The sequence below is a fragment of the Pyxicephalus adspersus genome, chromosome 3, assembly GCF_032062135.1.
Source record: "Pyxicephalus adspersus chromosome 3, UCB_Pads_2.0, whole genome shotgun sequence".
NCBI classification, from domain to species: domain Eukaryota; kingdom Metazoa; phylum Chordata; class Amphibia; order Anura; family Pyxicephalidae; genus Pyxicephalus; species Pyxicephalus adspersus.
The window spans coordinates 118,098,007-118,114,845 of NC_092860.1; the positions used below are offsets into that span (position 1 = coordinate 118,098,007).

At 36.1% G+C, this 16,839-nt stretch overlaps 1 protein-coding gene and 1 long non-coding RNA gene across 4 annotated transcripts; one reads left to right on the forward strand and one right to left on the reverse strand.

Moving 5' to 3' along the window:
- The first annotated feature begins 3,882 nt into the window (after window positions 1-3,882).
- Window positions 3,883-6,075, forward strand: LOC140327797 (uncharacterized). The gene is made up of 3 exons (XR_011920133.1): window positions 3,883-4,136; window positions 5,138-5,178; window positions 5,446-6,075. It is a non-coding gene; the product is annotated as an uncharacterized lncRNA (long non-coding RNA).
- A 6,362-nt stretch (window positions 6,076-12,437) lies between these two features.
- CENPU (centromere protein U) lies at window positions 12,438-16,317 on the reverse strand. 3 transcript variants are annotated; one of them, XM_072406132.1, is made up of 5 exons: window positions 16,197-16,317; window positions 14,279-14,896; window positions 13,827-13,888; window positions 13,338-13,494; window positions 12,438-12,853 (listed from the first exon to the last, which is right to left on the reverse strand). In XM_072406132.1, the coding sequence occupies exons 2-5, from the start codon at window positions 14,309-14,311 to the stop codon at window positions 12,737-12,739; spliced, it is 369 nt and encodes a 122-aa protein (XP_072262233.1). In that variant the 5' UTR covers window positions 14,312-14,896; window positions 16,197-16,317; the 3' UTR covers window positions 12,438-12,736. The 3 variants fall into 3 exon arrangements, with proteins under 3 accessions (XP_072262233.1, XP_072262235.1, XP_072262234.1); XM_072406134.1 differs by lacking the exon at window positions 16,197-16,317 and adding an exon at window positions 15,734-16,176; XM_072406133.1 differs by lacking the exon at window positions 16,197-16,317 and adding an exon at window positions 15,583-16,176.
- Window positions 16,318-16,839: the final 522 nt, after the last annotated feature.

A 16,839-nucleotide genomic window follows, 5' to 3' on the forward strand; every position in this document is an offset into this window, starting at 1 on the left:
ACTTGAAACCTAGTTCTTTATACTGATTTTTAGGAATCCTCCATCTTCCATCAATCTTGTAATTGGTTCAAACATCGACCAAGACAGCTGGGTCCTGTCCAGCCCCTCCCAGTACTTTGTCCACTCCGTCCACCACATGCGTAACCCTGCCACCTGGGAGACAGAAAACTATTCAGTTGAAGGGATCCTGGCGACAAATTATTCTATCCGTCCTCCTGATCATAGAATCCCCTATGACTACCAATTGTCTTTTCCTTCCTGTGTTTCCCTCCCCACCACTACTAGATGTTCTGCTCTCCCGGCTTTTAGGGGTAGCTGTAACATCTAGAGTTGCCACCACTGGGTCTGCCACCTGCACATCCTCACATAACTTTGCAAATATGTTGGGGTGCTCAAACACAGGGCTGGCCTTCCTTTTCTGCGTGCCCCTACCACTCCCTCTAGATACAGTAACCCAACTACCTACATGTTCATCCTGATTAACCTCTCCACCGTCCACATATAAGCCATTAACTGCCTGCTTAGTGAGCAGGAGACCCCTCTCAAGGTGATCGAATGATCTCAGTGTTCCAATGTGAGATACCAGAAAGGCTACTTGCACACATCTGTGATAGCGGTATTCACCTAGCTGCTCCATTTGTGCATACATGTGGCAGACTGTGCACTGACCCAAACCTTGCACCTTGCTACCACTCATCTTCCCAGTCACAATGTTTTTTTTACAAGGAGATATAAAAGTTTACTTACTTTAAGGATTTACCTCCTTTTGTTTTCAAACTACTGTTTTTTCTAACTCCACTTGATTAAAAAGCTACTTGTTTCACCAGCCAAGTTTGAGAAAGATTGGAGTGGAAGTGAGTAGAAATCCAATATTTAGAGTTGAAATGCAGAAATTACTAAAACAAGTATCAGATTAAACATCTATTAGACACGAGAACAACCTGGACAAATGGTCTATTTCACTGCAAATGCTTCTATAGATTTGCATGAAAGCTTCCAATCACCAGATCCAAAACCTGATACTAAAAGTCTATATAGTAAGCAGCGCACTGCAGAGAATTACCAAAAAATATGGTTTCTTTATGAATGATTTCTTTCAATTAGCACATCGAGCATATAAATCAGTGACTAATGAGAGACAGGATTCCGTCTGTGGATTTTGGCTTCAAAATTATTCTTCCAAAGAACTCAATCACTTGAAACTTATCAAGTTTCAGGAACTATTTATGGAGGGAAAGGATAAGTCATTTCCTGAATATTACCCAACTACTCAGTGGTTTGTTGCTGCTGCCTATTATGACTCTTCTTCTGTTAGTTTACACCTTTCCAACTCCCTTCATATTCCATTGGCAATTGTACAATATTAAGAATAATATTTGTTATCTGCATTAGAACAAATTTCTAAACTACCTTATATGTATAAAGTGTAGCACTGAACAGACAGCAGGCTTGAAAATGCAGTTGAAACCAGGCTCCGGCCTGACTGTTTATTAGCAAAACAATAATAAAGCTAATGGCTCAGCTGAACAACTAAATAAAATGAACTTTGGGTGGTCCCTCTCTGACAACCACAAAAGTACAGCAATTTCCAGGAAACAATACACAGCAGACTTTTAAGGCAAATAAAGAAACATGTTCCATTCACATGAAATGCTTGGTTGCATCTGGCAGAGCTCTATTCCCTCACAGCTCTGGGAACCAACTGAGCTCCCTCCAGCTTCTTGATGGTTAGTACACCTCTGCACTTAGACACAGGTAAAAACCTGGACATGAATCCAGTGGTAAAAGAAGCCCATCCTTCCCTTTTCTTTGGCCCGGCTCCAGGACCCTTAAACTGGCTTTTCATAAAGCCCTTTACACAAAATGCCTCAGTCTGGGTGCTACATATACCCCATATAACACTTTCTGACAGGCACTGCAAGACCTTGTCTCAATATATATATATATATATATATATATATATACATATATATAATGGAGCCTAGACATTCAATAACTTCTGGAGCAAGCTGTGCTTTGATATGCAAAAAAGAAACAGCTGCAGAGTTTGTCTTGGTCAATAAAGAGTTACAAGATGTTACAGATCAGCTCAGCTCTTAAGATCACCCACAACCTCAGCTGTGTTTAACAAAAGATTTCTTACGCAAGTCATGCAAACCACTGCCCTCCCCTCTATCAAGCCGCCATCCTGCACACCCCCAATGGTGGCAAAGACCACCTTTTTAAAAAAAGCTCCCCATAAGGAAGGAGACTCTCCCTCAACATTGGCCCTTGCCATGTTTTTCTTAGTTCTTTCTGCAACTTTACCCTTTCATTCCATTCTTCTTAATTTATGATACTGTCTAATATTACTATAGTAATATAGTAGCGGTATATTAAGAGTTTTTCTTTTCTCAACTGGTACTGAGCTTTAAAAAAAAAATTATTGTAATTTTTTTTATAAAAAAATCTTTTTTTGTTCAACCACAATCCCTTTATTTGTATTAACAATTTAGGATTGTATTTTCACTACACTAAATGTATCTTGTATTTGTTCCATATAGCAATGTCTGATCATTTCTTAATCTCTGGGATGAGAATGTTTTTTCCATGGTGGAGGGGAGTATATTCAGTGAAGCCCTTCACTCCTAACAATTCATTAGGTATTGACCCCACTCACCCAGTAAATATAATATTGGTAAAAAAAGAAAAAAAGTCTAAGAAATCTTTTGGTTTCAAGTACATAAAGGGGGATATGTTTAGCTATTATTTTAACTTACTCATAAAGAGCATTTCAATTTCAACTGAAAAAGAAGCGAAGTTGGGAGGCCAAAAATATAGACAAGGTACAGGTTGGGAACCTAGACTTTTCCACTGGCAGTTGTAATCTTTCCAATCTAATACAGACCTGCTTCTTTTTTCATAGCAATGCTCTAAACAGACATACGAATATTAAATAAAATGTTTCAGAATCTGTACCAGAGTGTTTTAGAACTTTTACTGTGACAGGGATATCATTTTCAGCACCATGTCTTACAGCTTTCTTTAAAATTTATATTAGAAAGCTAACAAGTTCATTAGAAATCATGAGGCCCAAATAATCACATTTGTAATAATGCTAATTTATCCATCTACTAATTGTTATATTGCAATTACCATTAAAATTGAGGACAACAGACATTCCTGTCTCAAATTGGCTACGTTTTTTCTGGGCATTATGCCATCTATTTTTTTTTAGGAGTTGGATCCATCAAAAATGTTATCTCTGCCTCCTTCACCTCTCTTTTGACCTTTACTTCTCATCTGCTTACCATTGGTAAATCATTTTCCTGCAGTCAAAGCAGAACCAGACTGTACTGTAGCACATGATCAAAAACCAATTACCACTTTGTAGCATTACTTAGGATTATTGATGAATTCTTTAGCCATTAGTCTTATATTTTACGAACCATATTGTATATTGTCAATCCTTTTTCTACCCAAAAGGGAAGAAAATAAAATAAGAGAAAAATAAACATATAAATCATGTTCACAACCTACACTTCACAGATGCTAACAGGAAATTAATTTCCATCTTTTCTTTTCTTCTTTTCGTATTTTCAATTTACTTCACCATCGTCCTGCTTAGTGTTCATAAGGAAAAGATATATAAAGCTTACTTAACCTAATATTTTTACATTTTCGAAAAAGGGTAGACAACCCTTTTATGTAAGGTAAAAGTTACCTTTTTTTGTGTGAGTGTGTGAGGGGAGGTTGTTTTAACATTTTTTTTTTTTTACTCTTCACCTCTGTCTTTATCACCACAATGAAAAAGACAGAATGGGATTGCAGAGCCTTGTTGGATGTCACGCATCCCAGGAGACTTCTGGCTACTCTTTCTGCCTATGGCCGATCTCGGGCATACACAGGAGGAGTTTTCTTCTTCAATAAGGAACAAAAATTCCAATCTCACATATGCACAGCGACATAGACACTCTTGTTTCAACCCATCTACCGCAGGCTACATCACCCAATCAGGTAATGTAGGCAGAAGAAGGGAAAAAAACATGGTGGCTCCCGGCACTTCCCCTGATCCGGAACGAAGGAGTATTCCAGAAACGATGTGGGGCCTGATCCAGGACACCTCTGGAGGGATCGATGGATCTGCAAAAGTAAAGGTGAGCTTTTTTTTTTTTTTTAGACTACTTACATTTTAAGTTCCGGTGTTCTGGTTAAACTTTTTTTGGTGCTGCACACATGCACATGAAGTGTATTTACACAATATACACTCATATTGAATTTTAATGTCTGTTCCAGATTCTGCCCTTGCCAGGGGCTATTATGCACCTCCCAAGCCTTGTGACAGCTTGGTAGTGGAGGGATGCAGCCATGCCACATAATTCAGCAGACTGGAATAGTAGTTTCTGGTATTTGTTTTACCCTCCAAATTCACCTGTAGATAATATAATATTATTATTATTATTATTATATTGCAAATTAAGGGATTGCAAATGACAGACTAATACAGACTAATACAGGAGGAGAGGACCCTGCCCCCAAGAGCTTACAATCTAGTAGTAGATACTTCTGAAATCACTTTAGCTAGGACTTACAACAACTTATTGTCTCTCTTTTAGACTATAGACTACCTAGACATTAATAGGAACTGCTTACAAATGCTTGAATGGGTGTTTGCAAGGTGATTTTTTGCCTAAAGCGCTTAGGACTTTCCTGGATAGGAAATAGGACAGCAAGCCTGAGTGCCTCCTCTTCTATTCATAAAATACCTCTGGAATGTAGCTTGCCAAAAAACCTGATCCCTGCCTGCCCAAAACATTGGTATTCAAATTATATTCTACCATACCAGAATACCATAATAGTATAGGCAGCCTTCTATAGTGACTAAGTAAAAATGTTTGACTTTAGATGCATGTTGTATGTTGGGTGTAAGAATGCTGAAAGACGAATTCTGCATGTGATGGGTTGCTCTGAATATAATGCATATATTTATATATATATAAATACATATATACATTACTTGCTTGATCATTGGTTTTCACAAGTTTTGTTTCTATTTTATTTTTCTATTTTGTTTCTATTATATAAGTTCTATTAGCCTACTTTCTATTAATATTTAGATTAATAGAGTTCTTTTTTTGTTTATTTCTCTTCCAATCAGACCTCCGCTGTATAGGGACTGCAACGAATACAAAGTCAAATGTAGGTATTTATACTACTTGAATTGAAAAAAGAAATTATTGAAAAATATAATAATTACAAAGTTTCAATATTTGTACCTTTTAAATGTCCTTAGAGTTAAAAAATAGCACTTAACCTATATTTACACTCAAATCAGAAAATATCAGAAAAAGCACACATTTCTGTGAAGAACTGCTATAATTAACAAATACTTTTACTTCAAAACATTGCAGAATAACCACAAAGTTATATTTTAAAATACTAAACTAATCTTTCTTTATATTCTAGATGCAGACTAGAGTAAAGGAGGAATGATGATGATTCAGTTCATGTGATGGAATCATGTACCACTTGAAGGAAGTTTGCTCTGAAAAGCATTCAATAAGGAAAGACATAGTGAAAGAGTTTTAATATTCAGTCTCTATAGGTTGGGAGAAATGTACTGGGATACATATATTACTGTAGGGCTCCTCCTTTGGTTTATATTGTATTCTTTGTTGCCATTGTTCAATACAAACTTTCCCTGGCACACTTATAACACCCCTAATCAGTCAGGGCCACAAGCCAGTAGAGATCCCAGAAATAAACAACATTTTCTGTAACTCCAGGAGATGAACTGCTTAAGTGCCCGGCACAACATGGGTCCTGTTAAACCCTCCATACCCAGACTGCATTACCTAGACACCTATTACCACCTGAAGGAAGTGTGGCTCAGAGGGATTTATCTCCCTCCAGTCTGCCATGAAGTCCAGTCCCATACCTTTCAGATGATAACTTTTGGTCTCCTTCCACATGATGTTCCAAACTGCCTATTTTGATAAAACCATTGTCCACACTAGAGCATAATTAAATCAGATGAAGTACGTAAACAAAATTCAGGAATACAAGTATTCCGACCCCCAAAAAATGCATAAATACAGGTCTACAGGTGTCAGTAATTTGGAGGTTGCAAAACATTTACTCTGGGATCAGAAAGTCATCACAAATCAGACAATAGTTGGTTTGGTCAGTAGGTACTTTATTAACTTTAGTTTGGGAAAGGAGTTGGTAAATATACAATGCCCATACATGTTTAAGCAAACAGTGTACATTGCAAAAGTATAACACAGCCTTTAATAGTCACAGTTTCAAGTTCCTGTAAGCCTATTGCTGTGTTAAAACATATATGAGGACAGTACTATATTTCAAAAGTATATAGGGCTGAGATGAGGTGACAAAATTTCAGGCACAAGATGTTAAAAAGCGGGGCACAAAGCAATCTTAGAAGAGAATAATGAGGCTAAACTGTCCATGAGTTAAAATTTCCATTGAGCATAATCCAGGGGTATTCAGCCACCTAACCCAGATATATTGTTCAAGTGAAAGTATTGATACTTCCTATGCAGGATCTTCTCACTTGGAAAAAAGCCTTAGCCATAGCTGTTTTTGTAAGCTTGTAAATCTGTGGGCAAATCACCCAAACAGCCTAGAATACAAATCTTATGATCAAGAAAAATCATCAGTTAAATCACTGTGTTTAATGTATTGATCATGGGTTGCCAACAAATTCATGGTTTTGAAAAAAGTGCCAGAGCTTTCAGTTTCGAGAGCGTAATTTGGAAGCTAGGTATCGTGTTGCTAAGCCAAATAACAAAGGTGAAATGATCTGAAATACATTTTACAGCATAATTCATCTGATACATATAATGAAGACCAGTCACAGACTTTATAAACACCTATTCGTGTATGCATTTTCCAGAAACAGTAAAATTGAATTCCTTTGAAATACCCCTCCACAAATATTACCATCACACCTCCTTTATTAATTGAGCCCAGCAGCTGAATTATTGGATTGACCACAGGTTGCCAAATACATGCAGAGCTTTCAGTTTCTAATTTGTAATTTGGATGCAGCTAGGTAGCTTGTCGCTTAGCCAAATGATAAAGGTGTCAAAGGAGTCATTTGAAATACTTTCAGCCTTATTTACCGGACACACACAGGAAGAGAACTCACATACACCTATACCCAGAAGTGACATTTGTATTTTTGAGAAACAATAAAGTTAAATTTGTTTGTAATTTCCCTCCACAAATACCCATGGTGCCTTTATCAACAATAAAGCCAAGACTATCTTCAGGTACCAGTAATTTGGAGGTTGTAAAACATTTAGTTACGGTAGCTCTGGCATCAGAAAGGAATTAAAGTCGCCCATTAGCTGGTTTATTCCGTAGGTTTCTTAAAAACTTTCTGCTGAGAAAGAAGTTAGTAAATATACAACATCAATTAGACATGTTAAAGCAAACAGTCTACATTGAAAAAGTATAACACAGCCTTTACCATAGTCACAGCTTCAAATTCATGTAGGCCTATTGCTGTGTTATATAACAGGAAAGTATATTATTACAAATAAATATAGGACTAAGATGGGGTGATACAATTTGAATGACAAGATGTTAAACAAAGGTTCACATGGCAATCTTACAAGAAAAAGATGAGACTCAAATGTAATGTCCATGAATTATAAAATGTATTGAACATAATCCAGGGGTTTTCAGCCACCAAACTGAGATTCAGCAATCTAACCCGGATATATTGTTTAAGTCAAAGTATTTTTCTATACAGGATCTTCTATCTTGGAAAAAAAGCTTTTACCATATGTGTTTTTGTAAGTTTGTCTGTAGGCAAAAATCTTATGATCAAGAGAAACCGTTAATTTAAACACTGTAAGCAATGGATTGACCACATGTTGCCAATACATATACGAGACTAAGTGCCAGAGTTTTCAGTTTTGAGTGTGTAATTTGTAAGGAGCTAGGTAGCCTGTCCCTTAGCCAAATAACAAAGGTGGTGTGATCTGAAATACAACTAACTGCATAATTCATCTCACACACATAAAATAGAGATGTTACAGATTCTATACCTACACCTATTCCTGTGATATATGTATTTTCGAGAAACAGTAAAATTAAAGTTCTTCCTTCTCACATTTTCCTAATACATCTCCTTTAGTAATAGACCCAAGAAAGTATCATTGGGTTCCAGTAATTTGGAGGTTGTAGAACATTAACTCCTTTCTGAACCCAAAACTAAATAAAGGTCGCCTAATAGTTAAGGTTTAGTCAGGTTCTTTGGTAAATTTCTAGGGTTGGTAAACATATAATACTAATGATACATGTTAAAGCAAACAAAGTCTACATTGCAAAATTTTACCATGACCTTTATTACCAGTTACAGCTTCAAATTCTTGTAAGCCTCTAGCACTATGGACTAGCACTAGAATGGTAGAATTTGGTCCCACCAAAGCAATACATCTGTGAAATGTGTCAGACAGAATTGGATTATTGAAACAATTTAACTTGAACTGGCTGGGATTTAATCCTACATTAATCATTTGTCTTTCAAATCAAGGTGAATTATATGCTATTATTAAATATTTAGAATATGATGAATCTGTTTTTTAAGTAATACAATAAAGATTTGGTTGAGTTGGATAAGGAATCACAACTCTTTGAAATTCAAATGTTTCTTTGTTCTAAATGTCTGATTTTCAAACTAAGAAACCACATGTTAAAATACAATTAGAGAAATTCAACACCACGCCAAATACCAAATACACCAATACCAAAGAGAGAGTTGAGTAAAATGGAGCCTATAAATGGACCTCTAGTAGAAGTAGTCTATCTAAAAAAGATTTTCGGACGGATTTGAATCTGATACATCTTCACTGGTATCTTTTTCGCATGGTACACAGGATCCTATTACATACACTAACCAATCACATATACATCAGGGATACAAAATACTGGAACGCAGTGCAAAAAATAAACAGGCTAATATTAAACATAGACCAGCACAGCTGGTATGAAATTCAAGCAACTATAAAATATGGTACAGACTCTAGTGAAACAACACGATAATAACACCTACCCATAATATTCCTTTAGATAGCACTTTACAACATATTCACCAACACAAGTCAAGGGGATATATCCTTAATTATATATTCTCAATTAGAAGCTACACCTAAAGCTGCAGCTTTGTGAGGTTCTCCAAGAACCAACAACACACAGTAAAACAAGAAGTAAGGAGGCAAGTTCTCCATAAAATTGACCAATGAGACTCCCAATTGTTAATTTATCATCCTATGCCCCTACTAAGGATGATCTTGGTATTTAAGATTATGTTTAGGAATTTCTCCCTATCAGAATCTTGATGTTTGAATACACAAAATATTTAAACCTGTTTGCTAGGCTATTTTTTAAGGTTTATTTGATAATAACAAGATGATGTCTAGTTCTTGGGTTTTTGATCTATATAAATATTTAATGTACAAGACTGTAACATTTTAAACGCTTTGTACAACTCCTTATTGGGAAATTACAAAAATGACCAAGTTATGACCTATTCTTTTCCCATGTATGGTGGAGGAGATTAAAAACAAGGATTCTTCTTATGTAAAATCTAAATCATTGATACCTAGATTTATAAATAGGTCTACCATATTTCCACCTATGAGATCCATTTCCAATATTTCAACATTTGTTAATCAGACTATCAACAAGATATCTAAAATTAACTAACTAATGATGAACTAATGAACTAATGATGAATTAATGTAAGCTCAGTCTTTAAAAGATTGTTTAGGTTAAGAGTCACTATGTGGCAAGTTCACAGAAAGATCCATGCCAAATGAAAGGCACATTTATATGTCACAAATGTAATCAAGGTAAATAAGTAATGAAAATAAATTATTATCCTCACCTAAAGGAAAAATACATTAACTACAACACTTCTGTAATTGCAAAACTGAAGGGGTGGTTTATTTATTTTCCTTTGTAGGTGTTTGTATGTATGAAAAACAGAAAAAAAGAACATTTGGATCAATAATGGTAAACTAACTACTTCAGGTAATTAACATGTATCTGTATATCCTAGTTATAACAAATATTAATACAAGTTCTGTACTTGTTAGGCTCCATGCTGACCCTAGGGGAAGTGACTATTGTTATAAGATGCAACCAAATGTATTTATGAACTTATTGCAATCACTTTTTCATTAACTGCAAGTGTGTGCATGAAGTGTGGGTGTGCACATTTGGAGTAGGTAAACTGTCTATTTTGTTTATTCTCTGAAAGGCTAGACAGTTTGTATACCCTCTTTTTTGATACCAGGAGTTGTTGTTAAAATGGGGGGGGGGTAAAGGAGGGGGCAGAATCAAAGGTAACACCAAGACAATGAGCAAAGTGTGTGACAACAATTTGCAAAGTGGCATTCTGATCAAGACAACTGTCTGCCAACACTGCTGAGATTGTAAGTTTTTGCTATCTCTGGAAAAATGGGTAGCAAAAAGTTCCACAACCGTACATGAAGTAGGGGGAGAACAGCATCAATGAAAAGAAATAGTGAAGTTAAGTTAATTCTGGGTAATCCAGGGTGTCCAAACATTCAGAAACACCCCCATCGAATGATTGAATTTGGCTGCTAAGAGCTTGTTAGTAAAATACCAAGTGACCTTGCATTTCACTTTTGCTATAGCAGGAGTGCTAGAGAACCAAACCTTCACAAGGGTTTGTTTAGCAGTGGTTGAAGAATTTAGTTTGCTTCATACAGCCCTGCTGTTTCAGGAGTTTGCAGTTTGCCTAGACTTGCTCAAATTAATGTAGAGAAGAGAGCCAGCTACTGGGGGAGTGACAAGTAATGTCAAGCTAATTCTTTATTTCTTTAAAAAAAAAATCATATACACAATATACACATATAAACAATTTTTTTCTGTATCCACAGAAAATCAGAACAATTGACATGAATGTATCCTGATAGAGGTCCAAAGGCTCCACTGCTGGCTAGTCCATATATATATATATATATATATATATATATATAGAATAGAAGTGCACAGCCGGCCGGAGTCTAATTCCTTAGTGATACCTTAGGTGGGTTTTTGGGCCTGGTGTATTAAAGCTCTGCAAGGCTGGAGAAAATACACTTTAATGAATTAAGCTGGGTGATCCCACAAACCTGAAATAGATTTCCTAAAAGTCTTTTGCTAGCAAATGTTTTCAAGGTTGAGGAATTTAGTTTGCTTCGTACAGCCCTTCATTTTCAGGAATAACAACGCCTTGTTTGGATCTGTACAGAGATTTTTCTCTAGAGGGGTATAAACAATTTGATGAACACAAAAATTGCCTAATACAGAGACCATCATATCATACATGATAGAGGGTGCCCACAGCTCCACCATGACGAAAGCATAGTTTAGAAGTGCTTGGCTTAAATTTTGCTAGTTTAGCCGGGGGTAGATTCCATCCATCCATGAGCATTTTGTAGTTTGCTTTACAGAATATTCCAGATCTGCTCCAACTAAGAATAGTCTAGGGAGAGACCTATATCCTCCTTCTAGTGGGTTATATCAGGTGGTTTATTTAGAAGCAGAATGGTCCCTTTACCCAAAGGGTCCCTGTCCATGCTCCTTCAAAGCAGAGATTGGATAAAGTGTCTCAGTTGTAAGTATGTAAAAATACAGAAGGTAGGGATTTCATAATTAGATCTAAGAAGCAAAAGCGCATACTCCTGAAAGTACTGTCAGATCCTTGGCTCTGCAGGGACCCCTAGATAGCCAGTGTGTAAACTGAGCCGGCACCTCGGACCCAGGAGAGAAATTATGGACAAGGTTGCTAATGGAGTGTGGGGTAACATTAGGTCACCAGAGTATTTCACATCACCCCACATCTTCAGAGTGTTGTAGGAGAAAGCTAGGCATGTTTTTCCACAGATTTCGGGAGGGGGGTACAGAGCAGGGTGTTTTATTGCTATAGGAGACATGTAGTATGCTTCTAAACTGATCCACAAGGGTGTGTTAGCCAGATTTTTTTATTATGTTTGTGCACATAAAACCTTAGAATTGAAAGTACTTTCTTTTTTTCTGACTAACACAGGCAAGTCAAATAGAAACATCACAGTTTGAATAGTTAGTGAGAGTAAGAAATGGAAAAGGAGAAATTATGTAATACCCCAGATCTGAAAAGTGCATAGATTGGAAGCATTTTTTGCAAACGCTTCTAAATCTGACATAAACTTACGTTTATTCAGGTGTATTTACCAAAGGTAAGCAGTAGTAGTGAGCAGTGAACCTACATACAAGCTCCATGACAACTAAGGCACTTTCAGTGACACAATATAGCTTTTATGAACATTAATTTTCCACTGTTGTTTATAGTAATGTGTTTCCATATATTTCATCTAATTTTCTAAGACATACAGAGAGATTTCTGTCAGAACTAAAACAAGAACAAGACATGGACATTTATTTTTTTTCATTATAAATATTTATTATTCAAATGTTATTCATAATGAAAGAAAAATGTAAAAATGAAAGAAATTCAAATACAGAAATTTAAACGAAAAAGAGAAGTGTATTTTTATTTACAATTAAGGCTCCAACCAAAAAAGCTTGATATGAAAAAGTGTGCAATCTACAAATCAGAAGACAAGAAAGTTACAGTAATAAAATAAATACAGCTTTTAGTATACTGTACTTTCTTCATGATTCATTAACAGGAGGAAAGAAAAACTTGGCAAATAAGTATCATGTTTTCAGCTCTTCAGTTTCCTAGTGTCTGTGCATTCTGCAGCTGTGCATTAATATTGTGGAAATGTTGCTCAGCTCTCATAGTGCCTTGTGCTTGTAGTATAAGAGCCGGTAGACTGGACACCCCATACTAGAAGATGAAAGATGAAAGAAACAAGAACTGAAGTTAGCCAAGACAAACAAAAAAAAAAAAGAGAAGATTTTTATAAGTTGGCTTGTGCTTACTTCTTTCCAAAGAAATATGGCACTTTCATTATGGACATTCTGTTACCTAGCAGTCATGCTGATCCTTTAAATTTAAGTACTGAGCCAATAACATGGAATGCACAGGCTTGCTGGTGATTTCAGAGCTCCTTACTTGTTCATGGTAAGTGACTCAGGAATTAGTAAAGCAATTGTAGAAGCATGACAGATCAGTAAAGGTTTTCATTACATTTTTAAGTTATAATTCAATTGTAGGCCGGTAGTACAAGATACACTGCAAAAAAGGTTCTAGAAGTGGCTGAACATTCCTTGGAACACAATTAAATCGATAAATAGGAAAAAGAAAACCTACCGCTTCAAATGTGCAAAAAGCAATCATCTCTTAAATGAGGATATGAATAAAAACTTACAGTTTCGTTGATATTGGGGTTTTTGGTCCTGTATTTTCTGTAACCTTCTTGCAGCTCTCCAAGGTTGTCTAGGAATGTTTTAGTATTTTGGATGGATTTCTGCCTCGCCTCTAGCTCTGTACATTTCCTCTGAAGTTGGCTAAGTCTTGGTTGTTTCCTACAAAGAGGAAATACTAGAATGAGATGTCTAGTTCTATGACTTTTTTAAAGCTTTGTATACTAATTATCCAGCTCCCTTCTATGTATATCAGGAGAGGAGAACATTTTACAGATATTTTAGCAGACTCCTAACAAGTCACCAAAGAATTGAGGCAAGAGAGTCTGCATGAATGAAAAATCCAAATAGAAATTTTTTGGCATGGTACGAAATCAGATTTACTGGAATTCTGGATAAAGCCCCAATTGATCACATATATTTATTAGAATATCATGAAAATTTATCAATGTTATCAAAGATTTAGGCAAAAGAAAAAAAAAAAAAAATCTTACTTGATAATCTCATCTTTCACTTCAATCAAACGCTTTTGTTTTCTTCCAATCTCTAGTGGCACCTGTGGGATATAATAAATGCACAAAGCAGTCAGAAAAGAAAAGCTGTAATAGAAATTAGATGCAAAGGTTTAGATGATAACTATACAATAGTAATAGAGAAAGCAGTGTAAGATATAAAAAGAAGGTACATTTTGCTGAGCAGTGCTTATTCTCACTGATGCTGCTTACAAGCCATCTTTTGTCTCATATACGTATCTGAAATTTGCGAATAAAGAACTACTATGTCAATTTTATCCCCAAAATGTCATCACATTGATCCGAGTGGAAAAGTTGGGGCAGCTTAGCCACCCCCATGCTCCAGTATATTAAAAACATGTCCAAAATGCATACTGAGGGCTAGGGGGAACTGGGACAAAGCTAAACTATAATTCTAGGTCCTAAACACTCACCTTTGCATTTTTTCTTTTCAGATCCTTAAGCATCCGCAGGTTTTTTATCTTAAGGAAAATAAATAGAGAAATTAAGAGTAAAGTAGTATTTAACTTAAAGACATATAAAATTGTATTTTTTTTGAAAAGTCATATGAACTTCCCAGTAACAAGCCTTTACTTCTTGGCTTAGGGTTATGAAGCAGTGTGTGCATTACATACAGGCATTGGGTTTGAGTGGAGTTTGGTTGGGGGAGAAGCTCCAGTCTTCGTATTATGAATAGCTAGAAGGAGCGGAAGGTGGGGATGGGATTGAAATAAACTGAAGTTTAGCTTTACCATTAACCAATTTTTTAGTTAGAGTACAACGATGCAATATCTATGTGATTGATTGGTTTGGGGATCACGTGAACTATAGTAAGGCGGATACCAAAGTAACTGGACATCTGTGTTGGCACTATAGCACTATATTTGGAGCTCATATGTGGGTACATGGAAATAAAATGATTCATATACCCAAATTAGACGAGGTGATATCAAGAGCATTTCTTTGCAATACTTCCAGATGTAGTTCGCTGATCTTTCAAGCTATGAACAAACCTATCCACTGCTTTTCTACTCGTATCATCAATGGATTCTCTGCAAAAGATTATTTTTGGCTTGGGATTTTAAACTGGCACATAGACTCAAACACAGTTCTTGTAATAATAAAATGTACCAATATGTTATTGTAAATATGTTAAAGGCCGCTTTTTCTAATATTTGGCTTTCCCTTGAATCTTTTTCTGCCTGAGAAACAAGTTAATATTTACATAAAACCTTTCCATTAGATACGGCACTTTAGACCCAGGAAAATCATTGGGTATTTTCCATACATTACAGGGAGATCAAGGCTAGTGGGAGCGGCCAGCAGTGTGCTGTACAGTTTACTAAACACATCATAGCACCGGGCCTCAGAACACTTTTGAAGAGATTTATGCAAGCAAGGGCTAGCTTTTGGAATGAGTTATGCAAATATCAAATTGCCATCTGAAGGACTGGGTGTTCCTTGACAGGCTGTATTTGCCTGTATACTGCCCTAGGTAATGTTCACAAATGATGCCAAGCCTAATTTAGTGTAATGACCGAAATCTGCTAAATGAAAGAAACAGGCCTGGCACAGTTCAGCTTAGGAGGACAGGGTTGGATATCCAACAACCAGGAACAAACAACCATAACACAGGTTCTTGACAAGTTGCTATAGTTTATAATGGATAACATATGAGTCTGACTGTGTGCAGTATTCAGAGTAAGGCATTTTATTATCTGACCAGGGGCATTGACACCTGCTAGGGTTGTATTATCCTGTCGGACCCACAGTACTGTGCTGCAAAGGATGGCACTGACATCATAATAAGGTCGGAGTTCTTTACTTTACTGAGGACAACACACTGCCAAAGTAGAAAAGGAAGGACCCTGTAAAGTCAAGTGACCAACCAGAAGACATCTAGTCATCCATTTCTTTCCATCCAAGTCATCCCATTCTTTCCTCTTAGAATGAAAGAAAAGTGGTGGTCAGCATTACGCTCTTCAAAGTAAATGTAAAATGGAATTTGAAGATGTTTGATGAATCAAGTTAAAAATATTTCAGTGAATGATTATTATTCCTTAAGGGTGGAATTATTAATATTTGTAAATATAATACAAATTATATAATAGAAATGACAGAAAAGTATTTAAATCAGAATTTGTTTAAAATTTCTGACACACAAATCTCATTATTACAAAAGCACAAAAGTGGTACCAATTTAGGTATACAAGGAATTAGCTATTTGATTATTTTAAAGTCTCTGCTGCAACAAAATAAAATAAAGGAGAATGAGGATAAGATCCTCAGGTAATCTGAAGCAGTAAAAGGTAACATTAGACAAATTTACAGGTCATATGAAAGTCCATTTACCTATAACGTTCCACCAGTTGTTCACTCTCAAATAATATAACATCAAGTTCATTTACATCTTTTGCTGTTACAGGTGCATCTTCTGGGCTCTTTTTTGTTCTAGAAAAGGAAAAAACAGGATTTAGGTTTTTAGTTTTTTTTTTACTAACCAGATTTTTTTGTCCTTTGATGTACATAGGAAGCATGTATCCTATAGGTTATACAACTGCCAACAAAAACCTCTGTGGGCACTGCAAACAAACTGCTGGTAGGCCAGGATAATCTCCTGCTATTACATCCGTTTTGCAGTAAAAGTAGTACAGGGAGCACATCGTAAACACAGATGGGTGGAATCTGTGTTCCTCAATGAACAAGGGTTTGGAGTAGGAAATGCATAAATAAGGGAGTATAGATTGCACAGACTAACCAGAGGTTTTTTCTAAACCAGGAGGGTTCCAGGTGCTGCAGAACTAGTACATTGGTGAACTCTGCCACATTGGCACTGTCTAATTATATCTGAAATATATAATCTTCCAGAAGGATGGTGTGAAGAATGCTAAATCACCTGAAACTCCACTACTTTATCAGCTTGTTTATAGGGGTCAGCATAATCAGTCTGTCCAGAGGCTGCACAGACTAGTACCATGATGTCATAATGTTGGAC